Source organism: Lissotriton helveticus, chromosome 7, assembly GCF_964261635.1.
Source record: "Lissotriton helveticus chromosome 7, aLisHel1.1, whole genome shotgun sequence".
NCBI classification, from domain to species: domain Eukaryota; kingdom Metazoa; phylum Chordata; class Amphibia; order Caudata; family Salamandridae; genus Lissotriton; species Lissotriton helveticus.
Genome location: NC_136068.1, coordinates 588,864,200 through 588,887,010, shown reverse-complemented (window position 1 = coordinate 588,887,010; position 22,811 = coordinate 588,864,200). Strand labels below are relative to the sequence as shown.

The 22,811-nt window shown below is 46.3% G+C and overlaps 1 protein-coding gene across 3 annotated transcripts in view; it reads right to left on the bottom strand.

The window, feature by feature from the left end:
* The window catches only part of LOC144768795 (rab11 family-interacting protein 1-like), a 490,744-nt gene extending 468,844 nt beyond the window's left edge, over positions 1-21,900 (bottom strand). For 2 of the 3 annotated variants that reach the window (XM_078652739.1, XM_078652737.1), the window contains exon 1: positions 21,782-21,900. In XM_078652739.1, coding sequence (XP_078508865.1) covers positions 21,782-21,813 — 32 coding nt within the window. In that variant the 5' untranslated portion in view covers positions 21,814-21,900. Of the gene's footprint in view, positions 1-11,977; positions 12,030-21,781 lie in introns of all 3 variants that reach the window. The other variant, XM_078652738.1, reaches the window with a different exon arrangement.
* Positions 21,901-22,811: the final 911 nt, after the last annotated feature.

Sequence of the window (22,811 nt, the reverse complement as noted above, 5' to 3'; positions counted from 1 at the left end):
TCTGACGTTAAAATTAACTATGCTACTTTGTTTAGTCTCATTCAGAAGAGTGGAAGTATCTTCTAGGAGTTATGGTCTAGACGGTATGCGTTTTTATATTAAGAAGAGAACAATAAGTATGTCAAAAACTATTTTTTATCCAAGTATGGAAGAGAATGAGAAATTGTGTGTAGTAAAATGTTTGAAGGAGTATGAAAAAAGGAATTGAAAGTTTGAGAAGATCAAATGATTCTCAATTGTTGCTTTCATTTAGGTATCCTTATAAGTCAGTTTCATGACCAACACTGGCATGGTGGCTTAAATTGGTTATGGATAAATGAAGAATTGATATAACTAAATTTAGAGCACACTCAGCAAGAGGTGCTATGGCTTCAAATACATTTATGGTGGGTGGAACTCTTACAAGCATTATGAGTTCATCAGATTGGTCAACAGACTTAAGAAGTTGTATTTGAAACCAATAGAAAGTGCTTTAAATGAATTCTATCGCACGGCTTTAAACATGCATAATATTGGCCTTTGTGCCTTGCCATAAAATTCAGATTTTCCACAGTAGGAAAAAAATAATAATTTTATTATAGACACCAATGCTAATATTATCCTTCCCAAATAATATACTCATCTTTAATATGTTCTTTATGATTACGGAAAACATTTGAAGAAAATAAAGATTCTGTTTTTCTGGGAAGTTTCCAGAAGATAAAGAGCCAGATATCAATACTGTTCCGTGTTCAACAAAGAGACTTGATCACAGCGAAAATAAAGAAAGCGGTTGCTTGTTGGAGACATTTATACTGTTTTAGAATGTGACGAGTATTTCAATTCTGAAGTTAAAAGTTCTAATTGTTGCTATTGTGTGTGACATTAAAGAGGATAATGTATCATATAAGCCTCCATGTCTTTAATAAAATCATGATTTTCGACCTACATGCAGTGTAAAATCTTACTTTTTCACTCAGATCCGAGGAGGCTACTCTGCCAAATAAGGGGTCGGCCAGCTATGTAGCAGGCAGCCCTGCAACGGATCCGCTGATCTGTTCCCAACCAAAAACACACATTTAATACAAAACAATAACAAATTAAATACAAAAATATCTTTTTACAATTGATATAACTCTGCATGTGTCTGGGTGTGTGAGTAGCTGTCTGGGTGTGCAAGGGGCTATATAGGTGAGTGAATGGGTGTGGTAGTGGCTGTGTTGGTATGTAACTGGGTGTGATAGTGACTGTGAGTAGCTGTTTAGTGCCTGGATTGATGTGTGAGTGGTGTTCTGGATCTGTGAGTGGGTGTGTAAGCAGCTGCATGGGTGTGTGAGTAGGTGTGTCAATGATTGTGTGGATGGTTCTGTGAGTGGGTGTGTGGCTGGCTGTGTGGGTCTGTAAGTGGCTATAGAAGTGGCTGTATGGGTGTGTGAGGGGTTGAATGGATGTGTTAGTACTCGTGTAGGCCTGTGAATGGGAGATTGAGTGGTTCTCTTGGTCTATAAGTGGGAGTGTTAGGGGCTATATCGGTGTGTGTATGGGTGTGAGTGGTTTTCTGGTCTATGAATGAGTGTGTGACTGGCTGTATGGGTGTGTGTGTGTGTAAATGTGTTTGTGAGTGAGTGGTGTGTAAGTTGCAGTGAGGATCTTTGAGTGGGTGTCACTAGTTGTATGGGTGTGTAGGTGGGTGTCTGAGTGTCTGTATGAGTGGTTTGCGTGGTTTGTAGTGGGTGCATGAGGGGTTGTATAATTGTGTAAATGGGTGTGTCAGTGGTTTCTGGACTCTGGGTGTGAGAGTGGCTGTATGGGTGTGAGAGTGGTTTTCTGGGTCTCTGAGTGGGTGTGTGATTGGTTGTATGGGTGTGTGAGTAGGTATGTGAGTGGTTGTGTTGGTGTGTAAGTGGGTGGCTGTGTGAGTCTGTGAGAGGTTTGCTGGGTCTTTCAGTAGATGTATCAGTGACTGTATGGGTATGTGTGCAGGGGTGTGATTGACTGTGTGGGTGTGTGAGTAGTTATGTGCATCTGTGAATGTGTCAGGACTCACGGGAGGTTTCCTCCTTCTAACTCAATGCTGGCTACTATTTTCCCTCCACAAACTTACCAAAAGGCAGTTAATCCCTTAAATTGGAGCGCTAGTTGGCACTGCAGAAACTCCAAGATGGCTGCCAACATTCTGACACTGCAACAGCACACCGCTGTTAGCAGTCTAGTCTTTTAGGTTTAATGACATCTGGTGAAGTGCGCTTCAACATTCCACTGCGCACTTCAATGAAGAATTTAATGGAACAGCACCTGTTTCCCCAGCGTCGTGGAAGTCAGTTAGGGAAGTTGCGATAAAATCAGGGTTAGTTTCGTCGGAACACTTAATTCCTCCCAGTATCAGGTTAGTGTATAAAACGTAGCTAATGTAAAATAAATTCTGAGAGAAAAGGTTGTTGAGTCTAAGGTAAATTTCTATGAGCCAAAAAGTATCGAGGACTGAATAACTTTCGCCGCCAGCTGATTAAAAGTTCCATCGAGTAACTATTTTCTTCACAGTCAGCGTTTAAAACTAGCTTTCGGTTCAGCTGTCATCTCTAGCTGTTTCCGAGTCTGTCAGACGCGGGTGTGACCTTTCTACACGTCGCGTCTTCTTTAAATGCGCTTCGAACAGGCCAAGATGGCGACCTGAGCAGTCGCAGGACCTCGCGGCTCCACGCTCTGTATCCCTCTTCGGGCCAATTGTGAGCACATTATCCCCATCTGTGCACCAGACTTGGTGGAAAACGGAGCGGAGCCGAGGACTCTACCCGGCAGGCACCTTGGAAGCGTGAGGCGCCTCCGAAAGACCCCGTACCAACTTTGGACCCGAAGCTGCCACAAGGCTCCACAACGAGGTGTCAGGGTTGGCTGTGCCCCGGACATCTCTAGCCCCCAAGCTACATCACGCTGCGGGGGAGCGGCGGTTGCGGCTCAGCCGGGAGCCCTGAGGTCAGGCGGACCATGACTCGGCATATCACTCCCCATTGGGAGCGCGAAAATTGAGGCCGGGGCTCCTGGGCCTACGAGGCAGGGCCTGTTAGCGGCCCTCCCTGGCGCCGCTCTGAAGGGATCAGCGCCGGAGCAGCATACTCAGCGGAGTGAACCTGACCCCCGGAGCGGGGCTGCGTACAGGTACCGGCATTCATCTGCAGCGGGGGGAGCGCAGGGACTTGAAGCTGCGAGGCAGCGGAGCGCCCCCCCCCCCCAATCGCACTACGGCGGATGAGCGAGGGGTGACCCCAAGCTGGCCACCAATCCCCTTGAAGGCGCCCAGAGAGTGGAGAGAGAGGCATACTACCTCGAGACAAAACGACGTGGCCCCCTGGGGCGCAGTGTTGCAGTGTGACCCGCAGCGGGACGCTCACCTTCCCCTCCACACGCACTTTGGAGAGAGGACATCTGAACCCTGTTTGGCACTGCTGAGGTGGGGGGTGCGACGCCGGATCCGTCACTGCCAGTGGGCCCCGCTCCTGTAAGACGGTTGAGGGGCACAGGACTAAACCACCACATAGGTGCCCACACGGTGGAGAGCGACCGCCCCCACCTCCATCAGAGCAAGAAGGGAGGTAAACCTGAGACCTAAGCAACATCAAAGGGGCCCTAGTCATCGCGGAACACACAAGACCTAGTGTCAGCAGACTGATGACCATGTGGGCGGACTTGGACACTGGCACTTTTGCAGCCTGAGCCCGGTTCATCGGCGGGACCCAACACTACATTGATCGGTGGAACCGGGGTAGCTCCTGTGGCCGAACGTAGGCTCGTGCCCACTCTAACAACACTCGAGCTAGGTGACCGCGCGCCCACACACAGGGCCCCCCCCTGGATAACGCACCTGGCCCTAGCATCCGGGAGCCACAGAGAGGGACCCAAATAGCCTAAGCAGACAAGGAGAAAGGAGAGGGGACTTTATGGCCTCCTCCAGGAAAAGGGGGGAACGCACCCTTAAGGATATGCTTCTCAAGGGCCCCCCCAAGGGAGACAGAGCGCCTCCCTCCCCTGCGACATAAAAGAAACAAATGGAATCGGGGGAAGGAGAGGTTCCCATCACCAAGTCCTTTTTAGAATCCGTTTAATTCCCTTCGAGAGGACTTCCAAACGCTTAAACAAGAGGTGGCGGGGGAAGTGAGAGAGATTCGCCGCGACGTGGACGGCCTGGGCGAGCAAGTGGCCTCTCTTGAGGGCTCGGATCAGACAAGAAGCGAGAAGGTCAAGCAGCTCCAACAAGAACTTCTCCACCTCCGTGATCAGCAATTGGACCTACAGGCACATGCGGAGGACTTAGAAAACAGGTCCCGATGCAATAATATTCGCATCAGGGGAGTTCCATCCAAGGAAGAAGGGGTGGATATCACCAAATACCTGCAAGGCATGTTCCGGGAGGTACTGGGAGAACCCACAGAGTTTGACATTCAAATCGACTGGGCGCACAGGGTAGGCCTGGTGTGGCGCACGTCTGCTCCCCCACCGGATATTCTGGCCTTCTTACCGGACTTTCCCTTGAAAGAGAGAATCCTGCGAGAGGCACGTTGGAAGCAACCTCTTCAATACCAGGGGCACCCAGTGGCACTGTTCCAAGACCTGTCAGCCATCACGCTCCAAAAACAAAAGGCGTTCAAAGTTGCCACGACGTTCCTGAGAGACAAAGGGATACCGTACTCATGGGGCCACTCCTTCCGCCTGATTTTCAAATGAATGGTACACTTCATCAACTGCGATCCCTTCAAAAGACATGCTCCCTTTTAGGAATTGAACAGGACACGCCGAGCACCACTCCACCGCATTCCCAACAGTCCTCGAGAGGGGGGTGGCAGCGAGTCGGCCGCAGATGTTCACCTATAGCTGAGCTGAAACCGGGTCACACCACCATGTCACAGAACGGGCATCGGCCCTTGATGCGGTGTTCAGAGACACAGCATCGTCTGAATAACCTGTTTGCGAGATGGGGACTCAATAGCACTACTCCATCGCTGGCCGGGGGGACAGGGGGCCGGAGGAATCACCAAGGCTTCACGTTCATCCGGTAAAAGACACCACAGACCTGCGGCATGGGTATCCAGGCTTGAGAATACAGTACTTTGCTGGGGTTTTCTTGTTGGTGTTAGGGAGGGTGGTGGAGCGGTTGGGTTCTCGGGGTTTGTAAGGCAGGGGTTTTGGGGGATGGGTTGGGAGGGGTGTGGGACCCGGGGAGAGGGGAGGAGGAGATGGGGGGTGGTATGTTGGGGGGTCGGGCTGGGGGGGGTTGGGGAGGCTGGGGGCTGCGGGGGTGGGGAGGGTCCCGGTGTGTCGCACATCTGGGAGCTTATAGGTTTCGCCTGATCCAGGCAACCCCCCCAGTGGAGCAACATCTCCCACATACACGGATACCATGTCTGCCAACGCCCTTAAAGTAATTACCCTGAACGTAAAGGGGCTCAACAATCCTGTCAAGCGGCGGGCGGTATTTTCCTATCTAGAGAACTCCGGCGCCTCAATCTGCTTGCTACAGAAAACACATCTTCTCTCCAGGGATTGGCCCAGAATGCGCTCCAGAGCTTTCCCCCGCCAATTCTACTCTTCCCCCAATGAGAAAAAAGCGGGAGCTGCCATTCTCTTTGCTAGTCATTTCCAGGGCAAGGTGGGGGACAAGGTTGCAGAAATTAAAGGCAGACTCCTCACTTACAATGTGCGGGTGTGGGACATGTCCTTAGTCATCGGCTCTATATATGTCCCTAACTACGGGCAAGAGTCATTCCTCTCGGGGGCCCTATCTGACGCCCTTACACTCCAGATATGCTACACACTGGTGGGTGGCGATCTCAACCTGGTAATGGACCTAGCTAAAGATAGATCAGGTCACCGATTTGGCGCCACAGGGGCGATTTCCATAGAGGGACGGAACTGGTTGGCTAGTCGAGGCTACTCGGACATCTGGCGGGAGGCACATCCCCTCACTACTCAATACACCTTCTACTCTCATGTACATCACACTTATGCTTGATTAGATCATTTCTTGATGCCCCCAGATATTGCCGCAATGATAAAGGGCGTTGACAAAATCCCCGCGGCCCTCTCCGACCACGATGCGGTTACACTCACGATCACTGTCCCACGCGTGCCCACTCAGAGAGGCTGATGGCGCCTACGGGAGGCCCTCCTACAGAGACAAGGGGTTACACAACAACTGCACAAAAACATAAAATAATACTTAGCACGTAGTCATACACCTGAAGCACCAGGAACAGCAGTGTGGGGAGCGCTTAAGGCGGTGGTACGAGGTGATCTCATCGCGATATCAGCGGCCAAGTCTAAGGAACGCAGGGATAAAAGAGAGGCGCTTTCGCCGCAGGTGTCGGAACTGGAGAGGGTGCACAGTCGCACTGGGGTCCCCAGGATCTGGCGACAACTAAAAGCGGCCAGGGCGCAATTGGCAGGACTGGATCTCGATCGCGCGGAATATGCGGCCCTTCGGTTGCGACATTCTTACTGTGTGTGAGGCGATAAAACAGGTCGGCTGCTGGCGAGCAAACTAAGGGCGCGGGTCAAGAGGTCCAAGATCACAACTATCCAGGAAAGCCAAGGGCGGGAGGTACAAGATGAAGTTATAATTGCTGAAGCCTTTTGGGCCTTCTACACCGAGTTATACAGCGCGGATCTCTCTCTAGATAAAGGGGAGGTGGATTATTTGAACGAGGCGCAGTAACAGCGCTCAATGAAGCCAGGGCTACTTCCTTAGATGATAGATGCACCTATCAGGACGGAGGAGGTGATAGCGGCGATTTCATGCCTAAAGCCACTGAAAGCGCCGGGGCCGGACGGCTTCAAAGCCGGCTTCTATAAAGCATTTTGTCCCTTGCTAGCGCCCCTCTTGACTAAGTTATTTAATTCCTTCCAAGGGCCGGGCTCCATCCCCCCTGACATGCTTGCGGCCGATGTCATAGTACTACTGAAGACGGGCAAAGATGCTACGCAATGCGCCTCCTACAGACCCACATCTCTGCTTAATATCGATCTCAAACTTTTTACGGGGATCTTAGCAGCTAGATTAGGACTGTGCTTACCTGGCATCATAGAGCCAGACCAATCGGGATTTATCCCAAATAGGCAATGCAGCGACAACACCAAACGACTTCTACATGTCATAGACAAAGCCCACTACAGCAACTCTGATGCGGTGCACCTCTCTGTCGACAATGAGAAAGCGGTTGACAGGGTGGACTGGGGCTTCCTGGACAAAACGCTCATACGATTCAGTATGGGTGATCGCTTCAGAGCCTGGGTAGCCAGCTGCTATGATGCCCCCCGGGCATCTGTCCGTGTTAACGGCATCGGTTCACAACCACTTGACATCAGACGGGGCATTAGGCAAGGGTGCCCCCTCTCGCCCTTACTGTTTGCGCTATACATAGAGCCGCTCGCGCAAAGAATCAGGGACAATCCGGACATAACTGGCATCACATTTGGAGGCGAACCACAAACCATAAGCCTTTACGCCGATGACATCTTGGCAGCCCTGAATAACCCCAAACAGTCCGTGCCAGCCTTCCTGACAGAAATGGAGGCTTTTGGGAAGGTATCAGGTTATGAATACTGGTAAGTCCATGATCCTCCCTCTGGGCCGTAATGCTCGCAAGTCCGCCAGTGGTACACTGACGTACGGGGGATTGGCTTCTAGCACCTCGATCACTTGCCTGAGAATCACCATGACACCAAGTACACTGCAGACTGTCCACCGGAACTACTCAGATCTCTACTCCCTAATTCAGGGAGACCTAAGAAAATGGCGACAACACCCACTCTCACTGCTGGGTCGCTGAGCGGCGATCTAAATGTTCCAGCGGCCAAAAGTCCTATACATATTCCAGACCATCCCCGTAACTCCACAGATCGGACTGCTAAAGAAGCTGCAAGACGCACTATTGTAGTTCGTATGTGTGGTGAAACGTCCGTGAATGTTTAGGGACCTCGCTCAACGGGCGCCGCAGGAGAGGGGCTTAGGGATTCCAAACCTTTTGAGGTATTTCCAGGCGACGCAGCTACGATATTTCTTAGAATGGGACAGACCCGAGTCAGAAAAGAGATGGCTCTTCCAGGACAGAGCGATGGCCCAGATGTCGCTTTGGAAGATCCCATTCTTGAAACGCTAGGATAGACCGACATGCCTCAAGAAATCTCCCATTAGACGCACGATTCTCATGGTGTGGGACGCAGTGGCAGTCAGAGGGAGACTTACCACCTTCCCCTCACCTCTCACGCCTCTGTTTGACAACCCTGCATTCCCTCCGGGGATGGAACCTCACGCCTTTGAGCAATGGAGGGCTTCAGACTGCAGGTCAGCGGGACACCTTTTTGACCTAAATGACTTCATCCAACTTGACGACCTAAAGGGAATGTACAATCTCTCTGCCCCTCGACGCTTTCATTATTTTCAGATTAGACATTTGCTGACTCAACCTGACACTCAGCCCCATGTGGGTAGGCGACTCACGGCCTTTGAGATATGGCTATTCACGAAAAAGGCTAATAATAAAGCGATTACGGATCTTTATAAAATGATCGGTCCTAAGCCACCCCCACACCGATCGGCGGGCCAAAGAAGGTGGGAATCTGAGCTAGGGAGAAACCGCTCAGATAAGGAGTAGGAAGATATCTTCCACAGAGCGCACCACACAGCTAGAAACACTGCGATTAAAGAAACAGCGGTTAAGATTGCTTCCTATTGGTACCTGACGCCTGCCCGACTAAACAAAAGCAATCCACGCCGGAGCCCTACATGCTGGAGGGGATGTGACGAAAAGGGGACTCTAACACACATACTGTGGGATTGCGTAGAAGTGAGACTACTGGACAGAGGTTCTTGACGCAATAAACACACACTGACACTGACATTCCTCGCTTTTCGGCCTACACTCTCTTGGGTCGCCCAAATGCACTCACCTTCCCTTTAAAATCCATCCGAGGAAAACAAATGGGGTTGGCACTAGGGACGGCAGTCCAGCACATCCTCTCGCTCTGGGGTTCTACGAGACGTCCCTCGCACACGGGTTGGCTCCACAGACTCTGGTATATATTGGTATGGAACGAATCCAGGCAACCCTCACGCAATCATGAGAGTCATTTACTGCTGTTTGGCAGCCTTTCCTATCCCTCTTATCCACTGAATTCAATGAAATCACATGCCCGAAGTAACTGCGCCTGCTGAGGCTCACCGACAAACCCACACCCAAGAGCGTCCTCACTTGATGGGCAAGGACGAACATCATGTTCCAGCACCCACACAGTGCAGTTGAGCGACACACCAGGAAGGGGGGGGGAGGTAGTGGGCGGGGGAAGAGGGGATTAGGGGTTTTGGTTTGGGAGGGGAGGGGGGGGCGTTGTTACTTCATGGGGTGGTAGGGTACATCGATTGCTAAAGCTTGCCCCACACGAACTCTCAAGGACATTATACTTCCATACGACTTTGGGGCCTGTACAATCTCTGCTCCGTAGGAGGTGGGGTATTATAACGTTATCTGTACACCAAGGGACATGTGATCATTGTGCTGTACTGTACCTATTGCACCAGAAATGTCATAAAACAAAGTTAAACAAATGCGCTTCGAACGCCCTTCAAAGATTTAATAGAGATGAGAAGTCAAAGTTAAACACGGGCATGATACTTTCACATGCCGCGTACTAAAGTTGAAGACAGAATAAATGGTGAAAAGAATCAAAAGAACATTTTTCAGTAAAATCTTCACAGAAAGCCCAGAGATATCATAAAACTTAATTTAAAGGACGGAAGGCTTGTCTTTAACAACACCAGAACCCCAGTACAAGGCATCACTTCAGTCTCTTAACAAGCAGGATCAAATGCAGATTATACCTGTGAGTGAAAAGAAAGAGAACTGAGTGAAGTCTTCTCGTAACAACATTGCAGATAATATATGAGAAGTAAGAAGAGAAGTAGGCTTCAAATAACATTCTGGTAAGATAAGCTATCTATACATAATTGAAAACAGTAAGTTTTGGCAAAATCAATTAAAGTGATAAATGTTAATGTTTGCAGTCCTGTAAGAAGAAGACAAAGGAGAACAGGCAGATTTTGGAGCAGTCTCTTCTCTGTCCCCAACCCCTTTCCCCCCTCAGAACTTACCTGCGATGGAACACTAAAGACCTGGCAGGGGGGTTCTGAGAAGGGCATTGGGACTTAGCGTCATTCGCTCCTGTGCGGTTCAATCGATTATAAGTACTAGACTTGACAGAATGTTTATGAGTGGATATATGGGTATGTACGTGGTTATGTGGGTGTGTAAGTGGCTGCATGGGTCTGTGAGTAGGTGTGTAACTAGCTGTATAAGTGTGTACGTGTGTGTGTGTGTGTGTGCGAGTGCCTGTGTGGATCTTTGAGTGGATGTGTGACTGGTTCTCTGAATGGTTGTGTGACTGCCTGTGTGGGTGTGTGTGTGGTTGTGTGTCAAAGTCACACAGCTACTCAGATGACATATTATAGAAATAGTATCACTAAGTAGTACAGAAACAATAGTAATTTAACTAATGCAGTAGCCCAGAATATATCTTTAAGTCTTAAAAGTCTTTCATAAACACTTAAACTCACTGGATGATGTCATCAGTGATACCATGTGAGATGGCCCCTTACACCCCCCTCCTTTGAATATTGTGTAATCCCCCGGGAACTGACCTACCCCGGGCTAAATTATAGAGAAGCACTGAAGCAGCGCTTCTTTTTTTTACATTTGTCGGCAGGAGCCGTGGCTCCAGTGCAATTCCCGTCAAAATGTTTTTTTAAATGATTTTTTTGTCCCGTGGGGCCCTCCCAAGAGACCCGGGGGATCAGGATATTCTTACTCTGCCCATCTCTTTTTTTTCTTACTTTTTTGTGCGACTCGCCAAGATGGCTGCCAACAATTCCTGATTTGAAATGTTGAAGGGGTTGCTCAGAAGCAGAAACGCCTAGCCCAGCAGCAACTGAGTGTAAACTTTTCCACATGTTCCTGCTGGAAGAATCCCACCTGCTCGCCACATGGTCTGGTGCATAATAAAGGTGGATTGGGGTCCCCATGCCCTGATGAATTTGCCAAACAGTGAAGAGGGAATGAAACATGTCGGCCGTTCAGCTTAAAATGGTCTGAACATGGCGTAGCTTTTAACTACGAGTACGAGCACTGCAAACTAAAGACGGATACAGTGTGCCTTTTCGTAACTCATTTTTTTAAATTCTTAAATGCTTATGAGGAAGAAGCTCTCCTCCCTATACGGGGACCCGTAGTCGGCCAAATAAGTTTAGAAGTGTACCACACATAATTAGTGGTCTTTAGGTTACACATATACATTCTTCCACACACGTTTTGGGTGTCAGTTCCATTCTCTTTCTTTAGGAAAGTGTTGATGATGAGAGAATGAGCAAGTTGGCGAGAAACTGACAATTGCTCCTAGGTGTTTGCTTATGTGAGGCACGTCCTAAACACATTTTTTTTTTACTTTTTAACATTTGTAAAATTCACCATATTACACGGGACCTGCTTTAATCTTTTTAAAGAAAACACAGAAACAGCGGGGGTAAAAGTCAGCATTTTAAAGGAATTCGACCTTATGGCCAGGAGAAGATCAAATACGCTGAGCAACAAAGGAACACCGGCGACAAGAGATCGTGGACGAGGAGACAGAGGAGGAAACAGACAACAAAAAAAACAAGAAGAAAGCCCCGTGGGAGTTTTAACAAGGGGAAAGAATGTTGCAAAATGATGAAAGACAAAACAGTGGCAAATTTGTCAGATTTGACACTTACTAAACACCAAATGGACATTTTAGCCTTAGTTCTCTCCTACTGTCCAACTGCCTACTATAATTGCACAGAGAATCGTATTGATCTTTTTCACTTTGTGAGAAAATAAAAAATAAAAAAATGGTATGCTACTATGAGTACACAGAAACCCAAAATACATTTTAAAAAAAGTAGTATACTTAATGTTAATGATTTGGATGTCTTACATACCATGTAGGAGCTTGAAGATGAACCTGGTTTTATTGATAACCCTTTTCTTAATCTGGTGAATGACGACATTGATATTGACATTAGTTTCAAGAAACAGAATGGCACAAAAAATCTTTAAAAAGTGAAAATCGAGGCTATCAAGGAATTAAAGAATAATGCAAGCATAGTCATTAAAAAATCCGACAAATGGGGAAACACTGTTGTGTGGCCTCTGACAATGTATTAAACGGAGGAAAGAAACAATTGAATGATGTTGAGCAATATGAAATATCATTCAGAAATTGTTATGAAAAAACTAACAAATGGTATGTGGAGAGATTAATTGATTGGAGAGACCAAGGAATTTTGGAATTAGATAAATACCAATTCTTATTATTTAAATTTCCTAAAATACCGGCACTTTTTCTGTTGCCCAAACTCCATAAGGACCCCTCTAAACCACCGGGGAGACCTATTGGCTCATCTAGGGGAAGCATGTTGGAAAGCACATCAAAATATGTAATTACTTTCTGCAGCCATATGTACATGCCCTCCCTTCCTATATGAAGGACACAGGTGATTTTTTTGAGGCCTATCAAAGATGTAAGGTGAAACAATGACTATTTGTTATTACGTTTGGACATAAACAGTCTACACATGTATTCCCCACAATTTAGGAATTGACGTATGTAGGCATTTTTTTGAGAAGTAGATCAATATCCCGCCTGGATTTTGGGAACGCTCTCTACCTGGGAGCACCGGCTTCGGTTCTTCAGAGGCTCCAGGTCACACAAAACAGTGCGGCCCGCCTACTGTTCAATCTGTCCCGTCGGCAGTCAGCGAGGAAGGCTCTGAGGGACCTCCATTGGCTCCCAATGACTGCCAGAGTGCAGTTTAAAGCTCTGTGCATTATGCACAAATCCTTTCATCGTGTAGGCCCAGCGATTCTGCACCCTCTGGTCACGCCTTATGTCCCTACACGCCCCCTTCGGTCTGGTACTCTGCAGTTGGCCACCTCCTCTAAAATTAATAAAGCCCGTTGGGGTGGCCGTTCTTTTTCTCACTCGGCGACCAGACTTTGGAACGCCCTCCCCTTTGCCATCCGAGGAAATAGCAACCTCCTCTCGTTCAGAAAGGCCTTGAAAACGCATTTGTTTGCTAAATCCTGCTGATCTGCCCTGAGCCTGCGCTAAACCATTTTATCTTCAAGCGCTGCGAGGCCTCAGGGCAGTTATGCGCTATACAAATGCAATTTTTCATTTCATTTCATTTCAATATCTCACCTCTTACACACTGAAATGATAATTGAGCTGATCCACATTTGTCTTACAAACAATTTCTTTGTTTCATAAAACAATTTACAGACAAACCCAGGAAACGGCAATGGGAACTTGCTTCGCCCCCAGCTTTGCAGGATTAAACCTTGACTGGTGGGAGTAGCAAGTAGTCAATAACATCGGACAGTTTAAGAACAATGTCTTCCTCTGGGTTAGCTACATTGACGACATCTTTTGTATCTCGAAGGGCACTCGAAAGGAGGCCCAAGACTTTGTTGCTACCTTAAATGAAAATTCTTTAAATCTCACATTCAGTTGCCACACTGACATCAAGTTGAGTTTCTTGATTTAAGGCTTACAGTCAACAACAACAAACTAGTCAGCCATTTATTTAGAAAGACAACAGCAGGGAACAGTTTGTTAAGAGCTGATAGCTGTCACCTCCTCGATTCAAAGCATTCCTTACGGCGAGTTAATGGGGGCCAGAAGGAACGGCAGAACCGATGAGGGATTTGGCAATGAATTGAGAACCATGGTGCAATGATTTAAAGAAAGGGGTTACAGTAATAAGACAATTCAGAGGGCAATTGAAAAAGTTGTGGTATTGGACAGAAATAACTGACTTTGTCCAAAGCCCAAAGAAACAGAAAACTAAATAATATGATTCATCACGAAATACCATAACCAAGCATGGGATCTTAAGAGAAGTTTAACAAAATACTGGGATGTACCTAAAACTGGCCCTGATCTTGCCATACTAATTGAGCAAAACCCCAGGAATAACATTTAAAAAAGGCAAGATCAATACAAGACACCTTACGTCACTGTTTGATAAGTCTTGTGAAAACCAGTAATGTTATCAAAGGCTTTTACACATGTAACCAATGTAAAGCCTGTAAATACAGCAACAGCTGTAAAACAGAAAAACTAGCACAAGATCAGAAACCATTTGTGATTGACAAACAACTTACCTGTAACACAGAATATGTTGTGTATGCCCATCTTTGCCCATGCAAATTAGCTTATATAGGGAGCACAATTCATAAGGCGAAGAAGCGCATACTAGAACACATGCACGCTATCCGAAATGATGAAAAACATTACCCAATAGCGCGTCATTTCAAATCTCATCATACCCAAAACTGTAATTTACTCAAATTTGTAGTTCTAGACACCATTCCCATTCATGAGGGGGGGGGGCAATCGAACTGTGGAATTGAGGAGAATGGAATCCAAGATGATTATCAAATGTAATACTCTTCACCCTAATGGATTACATATGGATGAAGAATTGGCAGTACATCTAGGATAATTATGACACTTTTGGTAAATGTTTACTTCCTTCTGTATAGGTTAATGTTTTTTTAACATTTGTGTGTGTTGTAAGGTGTTTTTTAATCAAAATTTTCTTTGATGGTTTGTTTCAGCTTGATGAACACGGAAATGCAGAAGAGCTCTTATATCTTTGAACTTATCAGCTGGTGTAGGTTTATACCTGTTTGAAACAAGACGAATGTATTGACTTGAATTGCCCACTTGGGCGGAATTGGCTATTGGCTATAGAATATTTGTTGTCCTGTTGTTATAATCATGATTTTATTTGGTCTTTAAGTTACGTGATAATGAGGAATTACGTTCATTCACCGCCTACTTGGGCTTTATTGTTTACTTTGCGACTTTGCATTTTTTGCTGTTAGTATAACTTTATTGACAGCTACGGAAATCCGAGCGATGTCGTAAAAAGATTAAAGAAAGGTGGCTTGAAGCACCTCCATTATACGGTGGTTCACATTTGTGAATCATTGGTTTTACGCTCAGATCACGTATGACAGCCCACGTGGGCTATAATGAAATATCACACAATAGGGTTAATAAAACAACAGCGCTGGTATGTAACGATGTATTACTCATAATGTCACAAAAGAGCAGAAATATTGTTCATCACTATGCCAAACACAATGCTGATAATAATGATAATGTTTATACTCATACGTTATTTCAATGTATGTTATACTGAGAGGTGTAACGACCAACAATGAAAGTATTTTGTTTATGTTATGTTAAACAAAGATTTATAGAGCGCACAGCTACTCAACAGAGTGTCCCGGCGCTAGAACAAATGAGACAAGAGACCTAAAACTCAGAGACCAAGAGGGGCAAGTTCAATTAAAGAAATTGTTGGAACATCCAAGTTTTTAACTGTTTTCTAAAGGCCCACAAAGTCGAGACCTGCCTGAGTGGTAATGGCAGGCTATTCCAGGCACAAGCCACTTTCACTTGAAAAGAGCACCCGCCGCAGCGCGCTCTACGGAAGCTGGGCGTCATGATTAGATGTTGATGTGCTGATCTAAGTGATCTGCTTGGCATATAGTAAAGAATTTTTTTCCGAATGTAATGGGCCCCTAGCCCGTGCAGAGCTTTAAACGAGAGAACTAGGGCCTTAAAGAGAATTCTGGACCGAACCAATGTAAGTTCATCAGGTGATGAGAAATCCGTTCTCTAGCCCCAAGTTTGAGTACTGCTCTGGCGGCTGAGTTCTGAACAATCTGAAGCCTGTTCAATAAGAACTCCGGCAGGCCCAGATAAAGAACATTAACTTTATCTAACCTGGAGATAACAATGGCCTGCACCACAGTCTTTCTATGCCTGATCGGTAGCAGATAGAGGAATTTCCTCAACATTTTCAGGAGTCCGAAAAACGTGCCAGCCACTGTCTGAACATGAGTTTTCATGGATAGCAAGTCATCCATCTTTACTCCCAGATTTTTGACAGTCTCAACTGCCATCTGGGGAGGAGACATTTCTTCTGGCCACCATTGTTTCCAGACATCCAGAGGGGGGTCAAATTGAAACCAAGCAAACACTTCTGGCAGACAGTTTCTAATCTTCAGTCCGTTAAAGTCTTCCCCCTTCCTACATGTGAACAACAACTGCGTGTCGTCCGCGTAGGAAATAATCTTCGCCTCGCCAGCTTCCGCCAGATTAGCCAAGAGGGCCATGTAAAGATTGAAGAATACTGGGCTCAAAATAGAGCCCTGAGGGACCCCCACATTGAAGGGAGGAATCCTGGATGTGAAGGGAGGAGGCCAGACCTCTTGCTTTCTGTCCTTTAGAAAGGAGGCAAACCATTTCCACACCGTGCCACCCAGACCACACTCCTGCAGTCTCTGCAGTAAGCGAGAGTGGAGCACGGTGTTGAAAGCTGCTGAGAGGTCCAAGAGAATCAGTACGGCTTGCCCTCCCTTTTCTAGAGTCTCATTGATGCTCTCAGAGACCTCTAGTAGGGGCGTCTCTGTACTAAAATTGGACTGGAACCCTGACTGGCTTGAGTGGAGAAAATTATTTGCTTCTGCAAAGTTGGAAACCACAAAGTGTACATATTTTTCTATCATTTTAGCAAAGAATGAAAGCAGAGAGATGGGTCTATAGTTGGAGAGTATAGTTTGGTCTGCAGTGGGTTTTTTCAACAGCGGAATCACTTTCTCACTTTTCAAATTCGCAGGAAACTGGCCAGTGCAAAGGGACAGATTCAGTATACTATTAACTGTAGGGGTCAGTATATCTGCCAAAGAGGCGAGAAATTTATCAGGGCAAGAATCCGAAGGGGAACCAGACTTCAGGCCCTTCATAATTGTTAAGGACGTTTCTAAAGGAACGGGGGAAAACAGGAAAGGGAAGAATTTCTTATCTTAGCTTGATAGTCATGCAGGGGGAAGTCATTGATTTCGGGCCCCTCATGTGATCTAAAAGAGGATTGAATCTCTGTAATTTTCGTATTAAAAAAATTAGCTAAGTGGTTGATCCGATCCCCGGAGAAGGAAGTGTGGTTCGACCCGGCATTAGGTGATGAGAAACTATTCACAATGCTGAAAAGTTCTCTGCTTTTATTCCCAGTGGATTCGATTTTACGTGTAAAAAATACTTTCTTTTCCTCCTGAATCCTCTTATGATAAGTTCTTATAGCTTTTTTATATTTTTCTTTATTTTCCCTTTATTTTCCCTGCTGAAATCTTTCCTCCATGCTCTTTCCAGATGTTTACAGTCCTTTCTATCCTGAATCAGAGTGGCGTTGAACCATGGGGCAGAGCGTCTAATCGGTTTAGGCGGTCGCAGGATCAAAGGGGCAAGAGCCCACGCACCTGGCTTAACCCAATGTTCCAAGGATTCTACATCCTACTCTATATTCCCACACAGCACAATAGGGTGTCTGGCAAGTTCCTCTTTAAAGGCTTTTGATGTAATTCCATCTAAAGGCCTATATAAAACGGTGTCTGCCTCAACTGGGTCTGTCGAGGTTTAAGTTGTTTCTGCACCCTATAACCAATCAAGAAATGGTCAGACCATGGTAAAGGCTGGGGTGCATCAGTTTGAATAGTAGTATTAGAGAAAATTCGATTCAGGGTATGACCCTTGTTATGTGTATTAGATAGGACATACAGGAAGAGATTTAGGACTTCCGTGGATTCCAATAAAGAGGTCGTATCGGCCAACTCCAGATTGTCCATGTGGATATTAAAGTCCCCAAGTACAAAAAAGTTTTACAATCTGGGGGCCAGTGATGCAATGGTATCACTGAAGGTTTTTAAAAAAAGCCCCTGCATACCCTGGGGGTCTATAAATTAAGACTCCAGCTAAACATTGATGGGGAGAAAGAGTGCATTGGAAACTGAGACATTCTGCCCCTTCTATGTCCTCCATAGAAATGGGGGAGATGGGGAGGTCCGTCTTGCTAAAGATTGCGATTCCACCCCCTTTGCTGCCCACCCGGTCTTTCCTCAAGATAGCGTAGCCTGGGGGAATAGCCATGGCTATTGTAGGGTTAAAGTTCCCAGTAAGCCACGTTTCAGTCAGAAACAACAAATCTGGCACTTTCTCTAACAATGTCAATTCTTGATGTTGAAACGCACGATCTGTCCCTTTAAAATAAGGTGGAAATGACGCATACACCTAACCCCTGACCAAGGAGTCAGGAAACTCCGAAACGTGTTGGGGATTGTTTTTGTTGCCAAGTGTCCAATAAAGACATGCTGAACAACAAATTGAGTGGCTATACTGTGGTATTCGAGCTAGGGAACTCTGGAAACAAGCTTCCTAGGACCAGTTTCTGGCATTTCAGCCGTCTTCAGCCAGGCTTGCTTGAATCCAGTGGCAAAGTGAGCAAGGGACTCACGTCTGAGCATACCCTGCCAACTTATGGCGAACAAGGGGGGTGGTTCGCCATAAGTTGGCAGGGTATGCTCAGACGTGAGTCCCTTGCTCACTTTGCCACTGGATTCAAGCAAGCCTGGCTGAAGACGGCTGTAATGCCAGAAACCGGTCCTAGGAAGCTTGTTTCTGGTCCAGGGTAGGCATGGCTTGGCAGTTCGGGCTGGACTGTTCCCATGAGGCACAGGGTCAGACTGATTTGCAAATGGCCATGTCTGAACTGGGTGGCAGAGTGGGCTAAAGAACGGTGATGGATTAAACCCAGATCTGTTGACTGGGTGTGAGTGTTTGATTGGTTCAGATGCTCCGTCCATCACCACCCCCTTTTGTACTGCCGGGTGGACACAGGGGCACCCACCTATAATTTATTAATGCCCTGGGGGATGGGGTGCCAGGGGACAAAATAGGTTAGGAGAGGGGGAGACACGCACCCCCCATCGTAATAACATTCAGTCCCAGGGGGTGGGGACCCCGGGGCCTTATAAGGCTTAGGGACGGGGCAGCGTGTCCCTCCTACTTTTTTCCATGGATTTTGGCCCCGGGAGTAGGGCCCAAGAAGGCACTTAGTAAAATAGTAATAGTGTTTTTCAAATGTGCTGTTCACATTCCTAAATATGTGTGCCCAGATAATCTCCCCTTCCCATGTACCCAGTGTTGCATTCCTTCTAAAAACCAAACAGCAATTGCCCCTCTAATGCAAAGCTGCTTTTTCCTCAAAGCAATTTTGCACAAGATGCACAACTTAATATTCTCCTACACAAATGCTGGGAGACAGTGCTACACTTGAACAAGATTCAGTAAAACTACTGTTTTTCTATAGTTGTCTGTCCAAATCTGATCTAGAAAAAGGAGCCCAGGGTGGTTTTGCATTTGGTATTATACTGTATTTCACAAAAATAGTTTGTGAGTACTGTCTAAAAAAAATCCATAAATATTGATTTACACCAAGCTGGTGTCTTTTCCATCAGTTGTTCAATATTTTTGGGTCAATGTACCACACAAGGTACATACATTTCTACTCGTTTTGAATTCCAAGCTAAATCTGGAGGCAGTCCTGAGATGCCTTAGTACATTATTGCACGAATTACCCTAATTTTAGAGTTCTGAGCAACAAATGAAAAACACTTTGTGGTAACATAAAAGTAAGTTTCTTCTACTTTTATCTGCACTATGTTAACACCACTTGTTTTACTGTTGGTAACCCATCACAGAATACCTGTGATGTGATGCAGCATTCCTGTTACCCGAAAAAATTGTTTTGTTAAGGTGGACATGTGCGATTACTTCAATCACCACACAGTTCTAGAATAACGTGGGACTCCTAATGATGAGCCAGTACCATTAATTATATACATTGTATCAGTGGCAGTAGTAAGCTATTACTTGTGCTGCAGAGCGTTACAAAGGACCAACTCCCTAGTATCACTTCAGAAGAGAGAATTCTGGATTTCAGACTCAGTAGTATCACCTCGCTGTAATTTTCAATATAATTAGCCAAAATACCAACAGGAAAAGTCTTTTCACAATAATAAAAACCTTTATCTGCTAATGGAATTGGAAACCTAGCCATTAGGGGAAACAATTAGAAAATGAGGATACATGGATCAATATAAAAAAAATGTATCTGTAAGAATAATGCTACAATTGGTGTTGGTCCGTCCTATAATCATATAAGACTCCAAGGGGTGGCTTTCTCCCATATAGATTTCACTGGAGGTGAATGTTATTTTCAGGTGGTATTTCTCTCCCCCTGCGAGGCCCTTTTTTTAACCCCTATTGCCAGTGGTGCAACGCAAAATGATGTAACCTCCCTGAGAATGCAATGAGGCACACCCTAGTATTCCATATTTAACATATTCATTGACCTTGGCATGCATGAAAGCCTCTGAAAGGTTAAGGGGCCCTTGAAGATGGGGCCCACCCTTCACTGCAGGGGTTGCAGAGAGGCCGGGGGGCCATGCTGCACCGCAGGAGTTACAGAGGTTTGTCTTATGCCCCTGCCCATTGCCTCCTTCAAGTCTCTAGAAAGGGGAATTTCTGTGTTGCTTTCTTCTCTCTAGCCATAGAATGTCTGCCTCCTTGGGGATTCTCTCCCTCTTCAAAGTGACTTAAGCTGTTGGATAGTCTCTCTCCCAGAAGAATAGCTGGCAAGTGGCCCTGTGTCACTTGTGACACCTTCTTCACAAGCAAAACTATGCGTCTTGGGAATTGCAGTCTTACACTTTCCATGTACTTGGCTACGTCCAAACATTCAGGGTATCATAAGTGATATGGCCATGCAAGGACTCCAAGCTTGGTGGGCTTAACACCTTGCTCCACATGTTCAGGCCCAATATGCATGAAATATATATAAGGTTGCTTGTGTTTCATTCAGATGGGAAAAGGCTGAGATCTATGTCGAACAGAACCTTTCAGAGTGAATCAAAAACATATGGTTACTCATTGTTTGTAATTGAATTATTCCAAGACTTGACATTGAGTCTTAAATCAGACCGCACAACTGTGTAATCATCAATTTGTTGCTCATAGGAAGTACAACAGGATTTCCTATACTCCCTCGAGACTCATCATTTCTGTTACTATATCAATTTTCTCCAAGGCAGGTCGAGGGTCAAGGTACATTTGGGCGCATGTTGTGCTGAAAACTGCCACCATTCACTCAATGCACCAAGTACAATTACCGGTGGTTACAACTGACAGAAGCATTTCCATCCCTAAGTTTTGTTCTACCTAGTGATATCATTCAAAGGAACAAAGGAATAGCAAAACATCGGGCAGGCTCACTGTGAAATTAAGGTTGTACCTCATTCATGAGGCCTAATAATTGGAAAAAAAGCTTCTTTACCTGTATTTCCGTTCAGAGGACAAAGCTGCCTAGAGGTTTGGACAAGCTAAGCTGACTATGGCGCATCCTTAATTGTTCATGCAAGCTATAACAGTACAAGGGCATGAACTGCAAGGGAGGGAAATGAATAGGGCAACAACGAGTCGAGCATTTCCACCCTCTCTTTCGGTTTCCCACTGTCACCCATAACAAAGGATCACGTGGCAGCCAGGTATGAAACTGGGTGCGCCACTTCTTTCAGTTGAGCCGGTCTGCCTACTGCTCAAGGAAACCTCACTTGTTTTCTGCCAGCGGCACTTCCTTATTTGTAGGAACCGACTGTCCTGTCATTGGGGTCTCTTTCTCTTCGGGGTCCACGAGAAGACGACTACCTGGCTCCCTCTTTTCAAAACGGTGTCAGACAGAAGGCCTTCCTTCCTCGAAACCTTTGCTCTCTAGATGGACAATTACGCTATCTCTCAAATGTGTTATTTAGGGGGGTGATGGTTGAGTCCTCACCAAGCCGGGCTGCGGTCCCCGCTAGGCTCCATGCTGCCGCTCCTGCCGTTGGCCCTCGGTCTGAAACATTACCGCGCCCTCCCTCCCCCCGCCTCCGGACACCCCACGCCCGCGTCGCCTGCACGCCGCTCTGTGACGTCACTCACCGAAGGCGGCAGCTCTGGAGATGTTTACCGAGTGCGAGCGCAGAATTACAAGGCTTGGTTCCGCGGGCTGCGCATGCGCACTGTGGGCTGACAGGGAGCGCGGGAAATAAGCCTGGAGTTGACAAGGGCTATGAATGATAGATCAGAAATGAAACAAGCATTTGCAATGCAATGGGTCTCGCATTCGTGCGAGTTTCAGCTATTGGCATTGTAAATGACAATGCCTTTTATTTATGAGTTGGGTTTTAAAACATAAATGAAAGGCATTGTCATTTACAATACTAATAGCTGAAACTCTTGCAAATGCAAGACCTATTGCATTGCAATAAAGGGCCTTTTTGACAGCGTGTTAGATTGTAAATATCAGAGGAAAAGTCCGGCCTGCGACGTCTTCAAAGTAGTGATAAATAGTGCAGTGAAGAAGATGTGTAAGTGTTGTAAATTACACTGACCCAAAATGTGAAGTGAGAGTTATATATGATGCGAGCTATAAGCACTAACAAAGCACTCCAACACCTTTTGCTCTGTGATTAAGCTGTCGCAGCTCTGGAGGAAGAGCGGGTGGGGGCTATTTCCTGCCCTCTCCGTGATTTGAGTGTGCACTGTTACTTTGCGTAATATTATTGCTATCTTTGGTCTAATAAACACTCCATCTGTAGTAGGGCTTTGGATTCACATCTTGGTGCAGGGGGCGGGCTGTGCTTTATGGTAGGCATGGAGGGAGATTGGGATGGTCTCTGCTGTAGCTCCGGACTCGTACTGTGACCTGCTATTACTAGTGAGCGAGCGGCACTGAGGTGGTAGTATTGGTATTAGTGATGGTGGTATTGGTGGTGGTGGTATTGGTGATGGTATTGTTGGTGGTGATATTAGTGGTGGTGGTG